At 36.8% G+C, this 19912-nt stretch overlaps 2 protein-coding genes across 2 annotated transcripts; one reads left to right on the top strand and one right to left on the bottom strand.

Moving 5' to 3' along the window:
• Nucleotides 1-2619: 2619 nt before the first annotated feature.
• Nucleotides 2620-6251, bottom strand: LOC117340241 (carbohydrate sulfotransferase 11-like). The gene is made up of 2 exons (XM_033902001.1): nucleotides 6172-6251; nucleotides 2620-3959 (listed from the first exon to the last, which is right to left on the bottom strand). The coding sequence occupies exons 1-2, from the start codon at nucleotides 6226-6228 to the stop codon at nucleotides 3354-3356; spliced, it is 663 nt and encodes a 220-aa protein (XP_033757892.1). The 5' UTR covers nucleotides 6229-6251; the 3' UTR covers nucleotides 2620-3353.
• A 7624-nt stretch (nucleotides 6252-13875) lies between these two features.
• On the top strand, nucleotides 13876-17013 carry LOC117340244 (carcinoembryonic antigen-related cell adhesion molecule 1-like). The gene is made up of 3 exons (XM_033902005.1): nucleotides 13876-14269; nucleotides 15964-16308; nucleotides 16561-17013. The coding sequence occupies exons 1-3, from the start codon at nucleotides 13990-13992 to the stop codon at nucleotides 16950-16952; spliced, it is 1017 nt and encodes a 338-aa protein (XP_033757896.1). The 5' UTR covers nucleotides 13876-13989; the 3' UTR covers nucleotides 16953-17013.
• Nucleotides 17014-19912: the final 2899 nt, after the last annotated feature.

Consider the following 19912-nt stretch of genomic DNA (forward strand, 5'->3'; position numbering starts at 1 on the left):
AATTCGTCATATCAAACAAAATACATACCCACCTACTAGGTAACGGTTTCCTTATAACATCTAAGTACATATGTACTAATAAACTCTATTTCTGCACATTACCGATAAAGTCCTGATCATTCCTGCATCTCCTCCTTCACATTACTGCGAAATCCCTGATAATTCTAGCCTCTTCTCCTGCACATTACTGAAAATTTTCTGATCATCCTAGCCTTTCTTCCTGCACATTACTGATAAATTCCTGATAATCTCACCTCTCTTCCTGCACATTACTGATAAATTCCTGATAATCTCACCTCTCTTCCTGCACATTACTGAAAAATTCCTGATAATTCTAACCTCTCTTCCTGCACATTACTGACAAATTCCTGATAATCTCGCCTCGTCTCCTGCACATTACTGACAAATTCCTGATAATCTCACCTCTCTTCCTTCACATTACTGACGAATTCCCGATCATTCTCGCCTCTCACAACACCATCCTATATGGTATTAAATAAAACACCTTTCTGTCACCATTCACGCCTATGTATTGTCATACAAAGTGCTATACAATGGCAGCGTTAACAATATATTACAAAATCAATTGTTCGGAGGTAAGCAGATATTACTTACCTTCTGAAATGACAAGTCCCCTTTGGAGGTGGTCTGTAAACTCCGCTCACTAAATCTTTGCGTTTGTCAAAGTTCACCTCATCAATGTCCTTTATTAACGGAATCCTATATGTCGTTCTCGTAGTGTGATGTTCCCAACAAACTTAAATAAGCTGTAACGCATATCTGGGTGTCAGTAAAGTCCGCTCACTACATCTTTTTGTAAGTTAAAATTTACCTCACAATGACCATCATTAACGGAATCCTATCAATCGGCCTCATCGTATTTGTAACATTTCTAATACACTAAGCTGTAATGTATATCCGCGTGCCGGCCATTATCAGGCCTGTACTGTTTTTATAAGAGACTTGTAAATCAAATAAGACTCTTTATTACTTAATTTATATATGAAGGTCATAGCTATGGAGTGTTGTATGCTCAGTGTGTCGTGTGTAAAATCCTTAAACACACGAATGTATAAATGATTAAATATGCATATTTATGGAATGTTAATGAGCGTCAGCCATGTCGTACGTCGGACCTGAAATGTGTTCCATTGAGAAGTACGTTGATAATTACCATAAAGTCCACGTGGCCGCGGAAAAATCATTGGACCGTGACGCCGTGTTACCGTAACGTTTATCAATGTCAGTTTTCGGTGTGGCAAACTGCTTGTCCTCTAATCATTGAACCATAACAACGTTAGAACACAACGCCACAGTGAAGGAAACGTTTAATAGTATTAACAATTTAACTGGAAATAAAAACTGCGATGGCCAGGAAAGGGTATCTTTTCTGAAAATCATTGGAATGGAAAATATATAATTGCGTGCAAATGGAAATATTTGCATGCAAAACAGACTATTTGGTTTCGAACGAAACAATATTGGGTTCGAACAAATCAGTATACGTTCGAACAAAAAAAGTATTGCAACCAACAAAATATCTATACGCTCGATAAAAATATAATTCCGTTCTAGTAAAATGTAACGTTTTCGAACACAGTTTCCTGAGTTCGAATGGAACATTATTGAATTCGAACGAAATATTATTGAATTCGAACGGAACATTATTGCATTCAAACAGATCATTAATGAATTCGAATGAAATATTATTGAATTCGATCTGAACAGTTTTTAAGTCGAACGAAATATTATTGAATTATTGAATTCGATGGAAAACTTATTGATTCGAACGGAACATTATTGAATTCGAGTAGAAAATCATTAAATTCGAACTTAGTTTTATTGAATACGAACAGATCATTATTGAATTCGAACGAAATGTTATTGAATTAGCACGAAACATTATCGAATTCGAAGTCGAATGAAATATTATTGAATTCGAACTGAACATTATTAAAGTCGAACGAAATATTATTAAATTCGAACTGAACATTATTTAAGTCGAAAGAAATATTATTGGAAGCATGAATAACGTGAGTAATACTTTCCTCAATACCGCAGCTGATAGACCGATTACTTAGATTCTGATCATAGTTGATACTTGGGGGCCACGGTGGCCGAGTGGTTAACGTGTCCCGACACTTTATCACTAGCCCTCTACCTCTGGGTCGCTAGTTCAAAACCTACGTGGGGCAGTTGCCAGGTTCTGACCGTAGGTCGGTGGTTTTTCTCCGGGTACTCCGGCTTTACTCCAACTCCAAAACCTGGCACGTCCTTAAATGACCCTGGCTGTTAATAGGACGTTAAACACAATAAAGTAAATCAAAGTTGATACTTAGTGTAGAGGTGGTTATAATGTGGCGACAAGACTCCAATCGTCCATACACTACGAGGTGAACAGCTATGGAAAATGTCAGAACATTGTTGCTTCTTTAACAGACATAATTCTTCATAAAACTTAATGTAATTCATATCCCTATTACAACATTTTATCCATGGAAGAATTTAGACCGTTGACGAAAAGGACCTGGGAAATCAATTCGTAGAATAACGTCGTCGGGCTAATGGATATTGTTTTCGTTGCACAAACATGTTACTTCAGGAAAACACATAGAATTTGTAATGTTTTTATTGAAAATCTTGATATTGTTAGAGAAATATTGAGTCACGGAGAATATTGGGTTAATGTTAATGAACAAAGGGAACAATGAGTCAAATTATAAGTATCTGTGTCAAGTTTGTGAACAAAAGCTTGATCCACTCGTAATGCCAGTGACAATATAGCGGAAATAATCAACTTGGTACGGAGAACGTCAGGTCAAAATTGAAGTTTGAACGGATCCCAGCTTAACAATCTCTCATCCTTCTTTCCAATGGTTTTCTGGTATCCAAATACAGAGAAATCGGGGTGAAACACAGTCGTGAACTTGTCCAAGTTTTTTTGTGATACAGATTTATAAGCATGTATCAATGCCTGTTGTCTTGACAACGCTTTCTCTGATTGGGTCATTGGGCTACGTTTCATTTCCTTCACGACTACATCTAAAAATCTCGGTTGTGTGATGTTTGGATTTTCCTTGATCATATCGTACGGAAACTCGGACAATGGACTTAGAACTCCGCGAATTTGAAGGACTTTCCACGCACGAATCAGTGCATGCCGTAACGGAATACATTTGGGCCTTTCTCTGACCGCTTCAAACGCTCTATTGACCGTGACGGAGATAGCCACGTTATCGTTGCCCTGATTCATATTAGAAATGTCAACAATGTTTTCCAAATTTTGACTTTTTAGGAAGTCCGCCAGATCTTCTTGGAATGATTCGATCTTTCCGATGATGTCATATTCCAGACTACATGGGACGACAGGCGTCGTACATTGGATACCAGTGTGGATCCCGATGTTTATCGGAAGTTTCCGACCTGATCACGTGCTGAAGGAATTCCGAGAATGTAATATCATGGCCGCATTTCTTGGAACGTTTAGTCGCGTTCACCCTGTGATTTTTCACGATGTCCGTACCAGTCTTTTCCCAGAATATATAGTTATTTGTGTAAAGCTTATCTACATATCCCGAAAGCATTCTGGAATATGGGTCTCGGACGAACAGGAACTTGATAGAATGTACCAGATACTTCAGGGCCTGGTCGTACGGTAGTTTACTGAATGTCGTAAACGGTATCCTGTGCACTGCGCTTCCTTCTATACTAAACGGATCCTTTTCACGGCGATGCCCTGCCACAATATGGAGGACCTGTTTGAGGAAAGTTGACCCGACCTTTGGTAGGTCACAGAACACTAGGTTTGATTTTTCGTCGTAAATCATATGAGTTTTAATTTTGGAGTCGGGTAGTGTCCCGGTGTAGTTTTTCCCTAGTCGTTCACACTCCCTCAACATAGTGGCTCTCCGTTCTATCTGTACCGGACTTCTCTGGGAATTCCCTGGTACGGAAGGTGCCTGTTATACAAAATATATCAGTTTGGTAATGAAAACCAGATTAATAAAAAAGTGTTTTGTCCTGACAAAAAGTTTCAATATAGATGGCAGAAAGCCCTCCACTACATAAACTCGACCTTTCAATCTAATCACTTCGGATTTTTCCCTTTCATTACGTAATAAGTGCGTATGAATATGTTTCTTATTTCACACAGTTTAACATCATTTTTAATCCACAGAAGTGAGATAAGTTTTGGCCTGTTTGTCGAAATTACAAAATTTGCATTAATTAAGAAGAAACAATTCTATATCTGTGTATTCAGAAATATGTATTTGTTTCCCAGCTAATAAACAATTACTATTCAGTGACGCGGAAGTCAGAAACCTTGTGATAATCGATCGGCATTTGATAAACCCTTCGTTTAAAACAAGCGTGCTTAAAACCTAATGTATGGATTCAATCTTGATTTGTCGATTCAATGTGGTGATAACTTGAGTTAGTCCCAAAAACAAATTTAACATGAAACTTATTTTTACAGTCCAATAAAGATCATTTAATTTACCATTCTTTGATTTATCTTGTAGGTGATGCAGTCTTCTGGTTACTGGAGAGATTTATCTCGTAAGTCTGATACAGTACCGTGGTTACTGGAGAGATTTATCTCGTAAGTCTGATACAGTACCGTGGTTACTGGAGAGATTTATCTCGTAAGTCTGATACAGTACCGTGGTTACTGGAGAGATTTATCTCGTAAGTCTGATACAGTACCCTGGTTACTGGAGAGATTTATCTCGTAAGTCTGATACAGTACCGTAGTTAACTGGGGAGATTTATCTCGTAAGTCTGATACAGTACCGTGGTTACAGGGAGAGATTTATCTCGTAAGTCTGATACAGTACCGTGGTTACTGGGGAGATTTATCTCGTAAGTCTGATACAGTACCGTGGTTACTGGGGAGATTTATCCCGTAAGTCTGAAACAGTACCGTGGTTACTGGGGAGATTTATCTCGTACGTCTGATACAGTACCGGGGTTACTGGGGAGATTGATCTCGTAAGTCTGATACAGTACCGTAGTTACTGGGGAGATTTATCTCGTACGTCTGATACAGTACCGTGGTTACTGGAGAGATTTATCTCCTATGTCTGATACAGTACCGTGGTTACTGGGGAGATTTATCCCGTTAGTCTGATACAGTACCGTGGTTACAGGAGAGATTTATCTCGTAAGTCTGATACAGTACCGTGGTTACTGGAGAGATTTATCTCGTAAGTCTGATACAGTACCGTGGTTCCTGGGGAGATTTATCTCGTAAGTCTGATACAGTACCGTGGTTACTGGAGAGATTTATCTCGTAAGTCTGATACAGTACCGTGGTTACTGGAGAGATTTATCTCGTAAGTCTGATACAGTACCGTGGTTACTGGAGAGATTTATCTCGTAAGTCTGATACAGTACCGTGGTTACTGGGGAGATTTATCTCGTAAGTCTGATACAGTACCGTGGTTACTGGGGAGATTTATCTCGTAAGTCTGATACAGTACCGTGGTTACTGGGGAGATTTATCTCGTAAGTCTGATACAGTACCGTGGTTACTGGGGAGATTTATCTCGTAAGTCTGATACAGTACCGTGGTTACTGGAGAGATTTATCTCGTAAGTCTGATACAGTACCGTGGTAGCTGGAGAGATTTATCTCGTAAGTCTGATACAGTACCGTGGTTACTGGAGAGATTTATCTCGTAAGTCTGATACAGTACCGTGGTTACTGGAGAGATTTATCACGTAAGTCTGATACAGTACCGTGGTTACTGGAGAGATTTATCTCGTAAGTCTGATACAGTACCGTGGTTACTGGAGAGATTTATCTCGTAAGTCTGATACAGTACCATGGTTACTGGGGAGATTTATCTCGTAAGTCTGATACAGTACCGTGGTTACTGGGGAGATTTATCTCGTAAGTCTGATACAGTACCGTGGTTACTGGGGAGATTTATCTCGTAAGTCTGATACAGTAACGTGGTTACTGGAGAGATTTATCTCGTAAGTCTGATACAGTACCGCGGTTACTGGGGAGATTTATCTCGTAAGTCTGATACAGTACCGTGGTTACTGGGGAGATTTATCTCGTAAGTCTGATACAGTACCTGGGTTACTGGAGAGATTTATCTCGTAAGTCTGATACAGTACCGGGGTTAATGGGGAATTTTTTTCTCGCATGTCCGATAAATACCTTGGTTTCTTGAGAGATTTCAGGACGTTGACAGTTACAGGTGACATGAGTCTTCATATCCACGTCCTTTACCTCGTCTGGAGATACTGTTATCAAGCAAAAAGTAATGATACTTATTTTGTTAGCTACTGGCATGCTACAAAATTAAAGGTGATCGCCTGGTTGATAATAAGTACTTTCGATTCCGGAGAACCATTTGTACAGTCTTAAATATTTACAATACAATATTACATATAAATACAATATTAAATATTTACAATACAATATCACATATAAATATAATATCAAATATTTACAATACAATATTACATATAAATACAATATCTACCGGATATGAAAAACCGTTAATAAGTTTCCCAGTAAGCTTTCAGGCCCCGGTAGTCCAAAGGGTGATTAGGCTGATAACAGTTTAACAGCAATTTTAAAATCAGGTTAACGAACTTAACAAAATTCAATGAAACGGTAACACTTGTCATTCTCTTCCTACCTACCTATTTTAAGATATAAACACACTCAGGTTTGGAAGTAAAGGAGAAATGAGATTTTTTCACTAATGAAGTGATTAAGCTAATCAACTTTTCAATAACCTGGCCTTGATAACACAGGTACATGTCGTGGCTAACAATGGCCTGATTGTAATGGTCGAACTGAACGGACAATTTTGGTAAGTGGGTAACTTTCATCAATACATCAGGGGTATATTTTGTAATAAGGGAATGTTTAACCTGAACCCTCCATGGCATGTGTCATAATAATCGAACCAATACGATTTGGAAAGGTTGGGGTAGATTCTGCTACTCGGTTGAGATTACAAAAAAGTCATATGTGTATCACATAACGTGAGATATAGTATAGTGCTCCCTTGGGAGTTTACCTACACTTACCGTGAGATTTATTATAATGCTCCCTTGGAAGTTTACCTACACTTACCGTGAGATTTATTATAATGCTTCCTTGGGAGCTTACCTACACTTACCGTGAGATTTATTATAATGCTTCCTTGGGAGATTTGGGGCCGCGGTGGCCGAGTGGTTAAGGTGTCCCGACACTTTAACACTAGCCCTCCACCTCTGGGTTGCAAGTTCGAAACCTACGTGGGACAGTTGCCAGGTACTGACCGTAGGCCGGTGGTTTTTCTCCGGGTACTCCGGCTTTCCTCCACCTCAAAATCTGGCACGTCCTTAAATGACCCTGGCTGTTAATAGGACGTTAAACAAAAACAAACAAACAAACCAAAACCATATAATGCTTCCTTGGGAGTTTACCTACACTTACCGTGAGAACTATTCTGATGCTCGATTGAGAGTTTGTGTAGATGTTGTACGACACGTGTGGTATCTAGAAAGAAAATGGAAGACAATGGAATATAATATTGTAGCATCACCCTTTCTGTTTTTAATATATGTATATATAATGGATATCTCATTATGGGCATTTCTTATCAACATTTCGAAACGGATTAGAGGGATATTGTGGGAGGTATAAACTACAGAAAGTGACGTCATTTGCGTGGTTTTTTCACTAAAAATATACAGGAAGTGACGTCATCCTTACGTTATTATTAAAAACTATAGGAAGTGACGTCATGTGTGTTTTCTCACTATAAACTACAGGAAGTGACGTCATTCTTACATTATCATTAAAAAACTATAGGAAGTGACGTCTCGCTTTTTTTCTCACCTTGAAGTACAGTCCGGAGTTTCGTGGTCCGTTTGTGTTGGACCAACATTACAGTACCAGCTATACAGATCAACATAATAAACTTAGTGTGGAGTCGGTGTCTTGCTAAATTCCGGAATTCTGACCCACATTTTGCTAACAGGAGCTTCATTGAATATCTGGCAAAGTATCCAATTTGAATAATCAAAATTGTAAATAGATTTCAATGTATGATTTGTTCAAAATGGTTTTAAAGATGATTTTATCGACACTTTAGAAGAGCTTCCTCGAATCGACAAACACATCTTGTCATAATGTACAGAAAATGGTCTGAAACATCCACGGAATTTCCTTCCGGTCTTGTCCCAACTATTAAGAATTGTCTTTCTGAAACAATAATAAAGTAGTAATACACAGCTACAATCTTTCTTCATTCTGGAATGGAATACGATCCGAAGTCTTGCATAAAGGAAAATAAACTACATCGTCAACATTTACTTTAAAATGTCAGATAGTTTAAGTTCACGTGGACTTTTTACCAAAACAAGAGCATTTATAATAAGTTGAAGCATATCTCTTTCCTTCAAGAATACCTTTCATGCACACCTGTATAGTCTATTATAACGGTATATTATAACATTGGCTGCTATGAGGCCACTAAACTTGAGCGGGTTATTAAGCTATTTACGCATTTTGTAACCAAGCTAATTATTTACGTAAACACAACTTACCTTCAGGTGTGTAGCCTGATTATAAGGCATGGACATAGATCCAGTCACAAGAATGTAGAAAACTGCAGAACCAATGAGCTTGACCAATGACCTTGACCATTCTAGTTTAGGAACAATAGCACGCGCTACATACCAGTAGATAATCACTGATTACCGACTGATAATGGCGCTATGCTAATAGATCTATTATACATACCCACTTGTTTGACGGCATACACGGAGTACAAGATCATTCATGCCGATTGCTATCCGTCAAAATCGTATGACGGCAAAACTGCACAATGTTTGTATTGCGAAGACAATGTTGCCCGTTGAAGGTGTGTAGAAGGATCGTCATTACGGATAGAAATGTGAGACGTTTAGGTTTATTTATTCAATCGGTCAGTCGTATAGCTTGAGACTAGAGACAAATTAGGTATTGGTGCATTTTTTTAAATTTATGATATATATATATATAAGTTAAAAAGTTTAAAAAGGATAAAAAAAAACACGACACAGCAGCTAGCGCTTTCGTCACGTCTAGGTGACTCTTCAGAAGAGAAGAGTCACCTAGACGTCACGAAAGTGCTAGCTGCTGTGTCGTGTTTTTTATCCTTTTTAAATATATATATATATATTCTAGATACATTGTACATACATGTAGTAATGCAGTAGGGAATGAATATAGAAAAGCATTACATAGAGAAACATGTAGGTACCTCAATAAATAATATCTTTATGCGATAAGCTTTATATTAAAATTAGTAAATATACATGTATATGCCAAGGAAATGCACCACCAGATAAATCTAGCAAAAGATAAATCTAGGATTAAACTGAGTAAATTAGGTTCCTGTAATTCTGATAAACAATATTCATAAATTATTTACTGGATATCATTGTACTTGGCATTTTAAGAACAATTCGTGTTTGAAGAACGAGATAACTCCAGACGCATTTTATGAATGTGTGATAAATTAAGTTGTTTTAATAGAAATCGATCATATTGATAAAAAATCATCAATAAAATCTACTTTCCCAGGAAATCAAGTAACAATACCCATACGCTATGGGCAAACAGTATAACACACATAAACACAGGGATATTATTTGGAAAATTGGATTGGTATCTATTATACAGATAATCAGTATTGATAAATCATTTTATTGAGTGCAAAGTTTTTCTAAAAATCTACAAATGTTTATAATTAATACTATTTTTTTTTATTGAAAATAGAAAACATTCGCCTCACTTTAAAGTAACTTGGATATGTGCAATTATGACCGGCGTGAATTTGTTTCTGAGCTGTAAAATTTCTAAATTATTTCATTCTTAAAAGTCCCTGAATTCCTGAAAATAACACGAGCATCATCTGCTGCCATCCTGGAATGCTCACTTAGTCACAAATATAAACTGTATTCTTATTTCTCAAATTCTTCCGGTAAAATGTGGTGATAACGTATCCAAAATAGTAATTAAGGTGACGAAGCTTGGTGACAAGTTGAATGCTTACTTAAGGAATTACCGGTAACACGTGCCCTCTGAAGGATTTACCGGTAACACTCGCCCTCTTAATGATTTACTGTAACACGCGCCCTCTTAAGGATTTACCTGTATAAGACGTGCCCTCTTAAGGATTGTCCTGTAACACGCGCCCCCTTAAAGATTTACCTGTAACACGTGTCCTCTTAAGGATTTACCTGTAACACGTGCCCTCTTAAGGATTTACCGGTAACACGTGCCCTCTTAAGGATTTACCTGTAACACGTGCCCTCTTAAGGATTTACTTGTAACACGTACCTCCTTAAAGATTTACCTGTTACACGTGCCCTCGTGCATTAATAGACCTAACCACCTATAGTTATTTACAGGTAGCTATATATAGTACTGACTTTCAACACACATTACACATGCTACAGGGAGTTCACACAAATCAAAACACCCAAACTACTGTTATACTGTGTTTTTACTTCCACGAATAAATCAGAATAAGATAAAGTACACATCACTTTGTTAGAGCGCCCTTTTATATCGCATGTAAAAGGAACAGGTCGATGTGGCCTGTATATAGCTCTGCCAGTCAGCTAACGGAACATGTTGTTTGGTTCAGGAGGTAGAGCCTGGATTATCGGTCCGGAGACTCGGGCTAGTTACTGTTAGATGATAATACATATTGCTGTTCGTTTGGTTATTTCTGGTAAATTTGGAGTGGATACTGATATGTAGACTTACCAAATCTTGTTCTGTAAGTGAGGCGTAAATATTGAACCAAAAGCGGTTGCATTTGGGAGCTTATCTTGTCGTTTCTTTCTGAACAACTTTCTTGTCTCAAACGTCTCCCTTGACACGTACTGCTTCACTTATGACCTTTAATTAAAGCCCTCACCCCTGCGAGGAAGGTTTTGGGTTCTGTCCCAGGGCCGAGACAAACCAGAGTCTATGGAAATGGTAGTTACTGCTCCTGCTCAGCATTTTTGGGAGTCGGACGAAGTGTTCAGGTGAGCGGATGGAATGTCGTGCTGGGTGTCTTCGGCAGTTTCGCGTAAGTTTGGTAATTCTATAAAGTCGTCACCATATTTGCGCAATCACGGGGAGACAAACACGAAAATACTACAGCCTTCCAAAACACACACACATATACCACACGCTTGTACATTGCATAAAGAGGAGTCCGTCTTTGAAAACCAAAACGTACCGATACTAGCTTCAACATACTGCTCGGCTAGATAAAATCCGCGTTAGCTCGATCATTTGAGTATAAGACTTGTAAGCCAGAGGTCCTGGGTTCGATACTTGCGGAGGTAGTGATGATTTAATTGATAATATTCTCTCTTATATATGTAATTACATTATTTATCGGTAAACAGAATAGGAATTAGTCTATATCAATTCAGGTTACCGTTTTTATATTTCGAGTTATCTCCCCTGGTCTATAAACAGTGTGGGGCTGTGTGTTATGTCCATGAGGAACTGTAATCCTTGACATATTACAGATGTAAAAGGACTTTCTGTACGACGACAACAAACCCAGTGTACTAATTTCACTCAAGAAAGAATAATAGACATATAAATGAAATACTTCTTCACGGTATTCCTAACAGACGACTAAAACATGAAAAATAATACTACCATACAGTATGCAAAGTATGCTGTACATATAATTCCATTATATCCCCTAGTTCACTTCTATTTCTCTTCTAACCCCATTTGCTATATAACAATACGTATCCCAGTTTTGATGATATGCCATACAACATAATCAATAAATATTGGAATAAAACAAGAAACATTCTAACTGGTTGTGTTTGTGTCTGGTAGAGATACTCTGTAGACGAATACAGAACACAATGTTCCTATTTTACCTGTTCTCTGCCAAAGTCTCTCGATACAACAATTAATGAAAAGCATTTCCTTCTGTGGAAAAGATCTTCCCGTCATCAGGAACTTCCAACAATTAATGAAAAGCATTCCCTTTGGTGGAATTAGTCTTCCCATCCTCAGGACCTTCCATATCAGACCATGGACGTGAGGAGAAGAAGAGTTGTTCGACAGCAGTTCGAACATTAAAACGAGACTCTTTGAAGCCATAAGCTTGAATATTTTGAATAAGTCATCAACTCCAATGTTTGCGAAGTCGCTTTAATACATTCTAACACAGCTGATAAGGATCAAATGAAGAGCCTCGGAAACAGGTGTTAGTCAGTAAGAATCCAGAATGTTTGAGTTTATCGACAACAGGCCTTTAGGAAAAAAACAATCAAAAAACAAAACGTTTTTTTACAGATTTCAATTACCTATAAAAAGAAAATCTTTTTCTTGGAAATTGTATTTTTACACGTGCGTTACATGCTAAATATCTTAAGACAATTGGGATGCATGATGGTTCATGGCAGGTATCTTAAGACAATTGGGATGTTTGATTGTTCATGGCAGATATCTTAAGACAATTGGGATGTTTGATTGTTCATGGCAGATATCTTAAGACAATTGGGATGTTTGATTGTTCATGGCAGATATCTTAAGACAATTGGGATGTTTGATTGTTCGTGGAAGATATCTTAAGACAATTGGGATGTTTGATTGTTCATGGCAGATATCTTAAGACAATTGGGATGTTTGATTGTTCATGGCAGATATCTTAAGACAATTGGGATGTTTGATTGTTCATCGTTATCTTAAGACAATTGGGATGTTTGATTGTCCATGGCAGAAATCTTAAGACACTTGGGATGTATGATTGTTCATGGCAGATATCTTAAGACAATTGGTAAGTAAATAAATTCGAATTCCAGTTTGAGGTAAGACGTGACGACATGACCTTCATTCCTACAAAACGGAGACAGTCTAAAGGAAATGCGTCATCCGATCAGTATGTGTTGGTTTCCTTTTTATAATTTCTTTCCAACAATCACGTTTCCGTTAAAATCATTATCTAGATAAATACACAATTTAATCTATCATATAATACAGGTTTAATCCTTCTGTACATAGGGTAGTTCAGTAATGTCACTGTTTAATTAATGTATTATCTCTAACAATAGCGAGAACGTATGACAAGTTGACAACGTCACCCTTCAATATGGCGACCGTATGGATCTTGTCAGCAATACTTTGGATCTTCAGTTCCGGTAAGTTTCAACCTAATCAATGTCCTAGTACTTCAGGTCATATAAAATCTTAGCTATCATAAAAAACTTAAATAGTATACTTACAAAACATTATTTCACTGCTTCCATGAGATAAAAAGTGAACCAGGGTGTCGTTAAATCTCCCATAGAGTGAGGAGGGCGGGGCCTGATGGTGATGTCACAATACCTCCCATTAAGCATTAAAATCCAGACAGTTTCAGACAGTTGTACTGCGCAGTACAAAAAGTAAATAGCAAATTAAATCCAATTATCACGAGGAGATAAATTATTATTGTTCCTTTTGTTTAATGAATTTATTCATTCATGACGAGAGTAATTGAATCTGCATTTTCAACGTGTTTATTATTTTATTTCGGGGTACGCTTTCATTGGTCAATACAGCACGTCACAAGTGAAATTAAGTTGATATTTTTATATAATCAGCCCAACTGGGCGAATATGTTCATTTTGGATTTTTTATCAACAACCATGCTACCTAGGATCATGATACCTCGGACAAATTCGAGTTTTAGGATTCTTTTATCAAGGTCGAATCTTTGTTACTATTTTTAGCGGGAGCCGGTAGGAAAAACGTATTCCTATGGCAATACGCAGTATAGTTATTGACTTGTGTGGTATTGTGTGTACCAGTGTCTTATCATTTTATATCCATTAAGAGCTGTGACCCTGGCATGTTGCAGATGTACAAGGACTTTATGTGACCACGACAACAAACCCCGTGGGCCTGGTGGGTAACAACACACTGGAACTTGTGTGTACGTACAGTATTGAAGGTTTAGACGGCGATTCTGTATCGTCTATGACTTGGTATAGGGAGACGACAAAAGACTCCAGGATATTTGAACAATTGGGCGTGTTCACTCCCTACATAACAACAACGCCAGCAGCAACAACTACGCCGAAGAGTGGACCGTTACTATCAGGGAGAATCATTTTAACGAATCCTACCAACTCGTCATATAAGATAACTTTTACCAGTGTGGAATGTGAGGACGAGCGTTTATATAACTGTACTGTGATTGGTCGGACGAACGGCGTCACTGTCAGTCGTGGCGGTCTTTCCAATCTCACAGTCACAGGTAATACGGCTGAGAGTAACCAAATCACAAGTCTAACATCCTCATCAGCAGTCTCACATTCTCATAAACATTCTCACATTCTCATAAACATTATCACATTCTCATAAACATTCTCACATTCTCATAAACATTCTCACATTCTCATAAACATTCTCACATTCTCATAAATATTCTCGTATTCTCATAAACATTCTCGTATTCTCATCAACATTCTCACGTAGTCATCAACATTATCACGTCCTCATTAACATTCTCACATTCTCATAGACATTCTCACATTCTCATAAACATTCTCGTATTCTCTTCAATAATCTCACGTAATCATCAATATTCTCACGTAATCATCAACATTCTCACGTAATCATCAACATTCTCACGTAATAATCAACATTCTCACGTAATCATCAACATTCTCACGTAATCATCAACATTCTCACGTAATCATAAACATTCTCACGAAATCATAAACATTCTCACATCCTCATAGACATTCTCACATTCTCATCATAGAGTTTCACATCAACAACGCTTGTCTCATACATCATTCAAATTTTAGACTGCTTTATTTTTTTTAATTAAAATTTATTGTAAATTATTCGCATCCCAAAGAAATTCTATCGAGTCCCCTAATTAATTACATTATGTACGTAAAGTTATTTGAAACGAACACTATTAGGACGCCATCGTGATTTATAATTATTTGATGGAGTTATCTTTCCTTTGAATATATTTTTTATTATTACATGTACACGTAAGAGGTATCTACCCTGTGAATATGGTATTTATTATAATTCTTTGGTGTTAACTACTCTGAGATTATTTATTATTTTTCGTTAGAGTTATCTACCCTGTGTATTACTCGTTAGAGTTACCTACCCTGTGTATTACTCGTTAGAGTTATCTACCCTGTGTATTACTCATTAGAGTTATCTACCTTGTGTATTACTCGTTAGAGTTATCTACCCTGTGTATTACTCGTTAGAGTTATCTACCCTGTCTATTACTCATTAGAGTTATCTACCCTGTGTATTACTCGTTAGAGTTATCTACCTTGTGTATTACTCGTTAGAGTTATCTACCCTGTGTATTACTCGTTAGAGTTATCTACCCTGTGTATTACTCGTTAGAGTTACCTACCCTGTGTATTACTCGCCAGAGTTACCTGTGTATTACTCGTTAGAGTTATCTACCCTGTGAATACATCATTTTTGGCGGAGGTCATTTCCTGTAATTTGTGAGATGCGGATTATACACAGTCGGTGATAAACCGTCTTTAACTAAAATAAATTCAACAATCAGATTTATTTTGACCTATTTCGTGTTCAACACTGACGAGTCCTAAATGGATGCAATAGCTTATTCCATGACGCATTTCGTCTCTACTATATCTAACGGTCAATTTACTTTGAAGGTGCTTACATCTTTTATGTCGGTTGTTTAATCCAGACGCTCTTTTTCCATATCAATCTATGTATTTTACAACACACCGTTACAATACAGAGGTTAGCATTCTTTATGGCAAAGCATTCACGCGAAATATTGTATTCGTCCATGTCAAATATTTATAATTATTACAAGGACAGAACAGTAAAGATGATTGTATATTTTTGAGGAATATCTGGTTCAAGTCTAACTAATTCATTTTAAAAAAAATGTCTTTCAAGTTATTTCCATTGATCACTTTGTACTTACAGCTAAACCCAAAACCGCATCCCTGGTTAACGTGGAACTAAACCCAGCATCCCCTATTGAGGGAGAGCCTGTCCAGTTGACGTGTACCAGTGACGTTGGTCGGCCGGCCGGGATGTTCCTGTGGACCAAGTACAATAATGCTACAGATTCCGTGGGCATGGCCATCAACTCTACCACAGAGACGTCCCCAGGTACCGACTGTACCTACAACGGAAGTAGCGTGATCTCCATGGTGATGACGAGGGATGACATTGGTGCAATCATACGCTGTACCATACGACAGGAAACCGTCACTGACCCAACAGCCCCCGGCTACTATACACAAACTGGCCCCATCAACGTTTTTTGTAAGTATTGAGATTGATGAATAATTTATATTATATATATTTATGTATATCTAATTTAGTAAGGATTAGTTAAATATAGTTTTTTTTATTATGTGTGTATTGAAATTCCTTGTTAACCACGTTATAATCAAGTGCTGATTTATTCAATCCCTGACTCACTTATACACTGAATTATTACATGTACTTTTTCATATCTTGATCTGAAAGCGGTAACCGGAACTAGTGTGTGTTTAAATATCTTATTTTTTTTAGACAAACCCGAGCCACCTACCATAACAATTAGTCCAGAATCCACCGCAATCCATTACGTTGGCACACGCTTAACGTTGACCTGTTATGCTGTGGGAAACCCTGCTCCTACCTATATATGGAAGTTCAAAGGAAGAGAAATTGGGACAACGGCAAAGCTTCAGCTGAGTAATATCTATGCTGGCCAATCAGGAGACTACGTCTGTTTGGCCGCAAACAGCCTCACTGAAAATATCTATACAATATCTACTACCGTAAAGATCATTATAATACCTTTGACAAATGGCGCATGCGCGACAGTAGGTGGTGGTGTGTTTGAATTGCTCATCAAAAATGTCCTTTCGTGGTATCTTATCTACCATTTATCTGGAAAAGTTCAGTATTTCATAATGTGACGTTTGTTTTTTAAAAAAAAACAGAATTTGTAGGTCCGAACTAATTGTAGAACCCATAAATAGATATTGGACCAATTACATACTACACTTTAAATCTGTATTTATATTTCAATATCTTATAAGCATTATACATTGATCTATTATTATGATTTGACACACATGATCATCGAAATATAATGCCTATATTTTATATATAATGTAAAGAAAACGAGGACTTCACGTGATCAATCAATTTATATGTATATTTAATTTGTTATAATTGTCTGGGTGCTACAGAATACATTTATATTGCGGAGGTTTCTTATTATAAAGCAAGTTCCTGTATTAAAGCAGTTTAAAGTATTTATATATGAATTATTTCAGAGAGAGAGAGAGGGGGGGGGGGGGGGGACTTTCAAGAAATCGCACGGTCTCTGGGGATCAGTATTTTTGTTGATTGTGAAAATCAAACTTCACACATTCTACAATAGTATGTTTTTAGCGCTATTGCCACCGCTTTTGAGCGACGAGTTAGGGTTAACCCTAACCCCCAATTAAATGAGTGAATAGAGTGTACTTACTAATTATGTTTGAGGTATACATTTCAACATTATAAAAGTCCACAAATTTTCTCTTTACACTTTCAAACATGAGTTGTTTCCCTTTAACACACTGTTTAATTAAGATTAAGTTTATCATATTGTGAACCTACTTTTCCAAACAGTAATTACTTTTTTTGACAGATTAAATATACAAAATGTATAGATTTTTTTTTCTTATATCCAATTTTCAAGTAAATATGCATAAGTTTTTCAACTTCTTTACAAAAGGTATAAGTAGCAACATCTTATTAAATTTATTTTAGTAATATAGTCATTTGTTGCCAATATTCTATGTATAAGCCTGTACCGGAGTCATCTGAACGAGATATCATTTGTTGCTTTAAACTTGTTTGTTTGTTTTTTTGTTCAACGTCCTATTAACAGCCAGGGTCATTTAAGGACGTGCCAGGTTTTGGAGGTGGAGGAAAGCCGGAGTACCCGGAGAAAAACCACCGGCCTACGGTCAGTACCTGGCAACTGCCCCACGTAGGTTTCGAACTCGCAACCCAGAGGTGGAGGGCTAGTGATAAAGTGTCGGGACACCTGAACCACTCGGCCACCGCGGCCCCTCGCTTTAAACACTGTTACTTGTAGTGTTTCTAATTCAATTTCACTAGTTTCTGTTATAATGATTTTTTAATGTACTTTGTATTAAACTTGAGTCTCGAAATAAAAATACCGTTCATATCTCTACAGCCTTTCTGTTTTTATAATTGCTTCCAAGTTAATTAGAATAAAAGGAGTACCGAGCCGACTATGGTGTGGTTTTGACTAAACTCGGATCATGTGTTTATAATAGCTCGTCTCTAGCCGTCAAAGTGTATGACATGGGGAAAATCATGTATTCTGCAAAAACCTTCATACGAATACAAACAGTTATCATTTATACAAATCAGGTCTGACAGATATCTTACTCCTTTATCAAATTAAATTTGAATTTGATAAAACAAATATTCTTTATTATTATTCACTTTGATTTTGGTGTTATACCAGATTGGCATTTTAACTAGGTCATATGTTTTAATCTCAAGGTTTCCAATATACTCCACATAGGTTAAAAATACTTCTTTCCCGAATGGATTTTTATAATTCCTTGAAATGTTTATATAATATTTGTTCCCCAACACTAACAACTTGTTGATATTTGTGCCACATACATGTACATCTAACATCAATGTTTTCTAATTGGCATGAGAGTTCTATATTAAGTACTATTTTTCCTTTACACAGTATCTTAAATTAATGTATTCATTAATATCAAGTCAGTCCATCTAGGCCCTGTTTCATCAGACATTATCAAACCTTGCAAGTTTTCTCGAATCATTCGGATAAATTTTCATAAAATTAGTTGAAATGTCTTAACAGGTCGGTGATGTTCGATTACTTCTTTTGCCATTAATGGACTTATGGCCCATTTATTTACAAGATTTACCATCTACCCTTTCCACGGCAATAAGTGAGTCAGAATATGGCGGGTTTCCTTAAAACTTAGTAGAGTTCGACCAAGTTCTTCTTTCTTTCAGATTCAACAAATCTTAGAGTTGCGATTGGGAAGAGCCTGCTCACTAACACAATCTCAATACAATGACCCTGGTAAAACGCTTCAAAATGTTACAGTGTCCGTCTGACATTAAATTCTTACCTTGAAACTACTTCACAAAATCAAAAGACTCTAAAGTAGTTACATTTGACTGGTGCGTTCATGTAATGAAAGTCAACAAAGTGTGCTGGAACAAGTTAACATCACCTATATTCAATGTCACAGCTGTGTAAACACATTAGAATGCATACAATGGATATGTGAGGTTGGTCAGGTCCAAATATGTTATCTGTCAACGTACATTAATGAACCAATGGAAACTGAATATTGACTCGCTCTTAAATGAGAGAAATCCTACAATTCGAACAGAAAAATGACCTGTAAAACAAATGATGAAATTGCAGATGAATTTTAGCGCTACAGTACAAATAAGTACTTTGATTATTATTGATATATCTTTTCGGATAATTGTATATATATATTTTATGAAGAGTGATCCATGTAAAATAGTATACGTATTTGTATTTTACATCAACATAAGTAAGATATATGATTATGAAATAAACAATATAGACATAAATTACTTAGATGTGTAGGTTAAGCCATGTCGACTAAAACAATAAAATGTAGGAATTCGAGACAAAGGTGTTATATAGTTTGTATTAAAGGTGTGTTGATAATGTAAAGTCTTTCTACCCTTATATAACTATATATCATACCTACTGTAGCTTTCTACACTACGGTCGCGGTGTTTAAATAGTTTGTTTACAAACATTTAAAGACTGCAATGTTATATATATAGACTACACATACAGGTGTTGTAAATAAACACATAAACA

This window comes from Pecten maximus, chromosome 13 (assembly GCF_902652985.1).
Source record: "Pecten maximus chromosome 13, xPecMax1.1, whole genome shotgun sequence".
Taxonomy (NCBI): domain Eukaryota; kingdom Metazoa; phylum Mollusca; class Bivalvia; order Pectinida; family Pectinidae; genus Pecten; species Pecten maximus.

Coding starts and splice junctions, on each gene's coding strand:
- LOC117340241 (XM_033902001.1), bottom strand. CDS start 6,228: ATGAAGACTCATGTCACCTGTAACTGTCAACGTCCTGAAATCTCTCAA. Junction 3,960..6,171: donor AAATCTCTCAAGAAACCAAG/GTATTTATCGGA, acceptor TTTGTATAACAG/GCACCTTCCGTACCAGGGAA.
- LOC117340244 (XM_033902005.1), top strand. CDS start 13,990: ATGACTTGGTATAGGGAGACGACAAAAGACTCCAGGATATTTGAACAA. Junction 14,270..15,963: donor TTCCAATCTCACAGTCACAG/GTAATACGGCTG, acceptor TTGTACTTACAG/CTAAACCCAAAACCGCATCC. Junction 16,309..16,560: donor TGGCCCCATCAACGTTTTTT/GTAAGTATTGAG, acceptor TATTTTTTTTAG/ACAAACCCGAGCCACCTACC.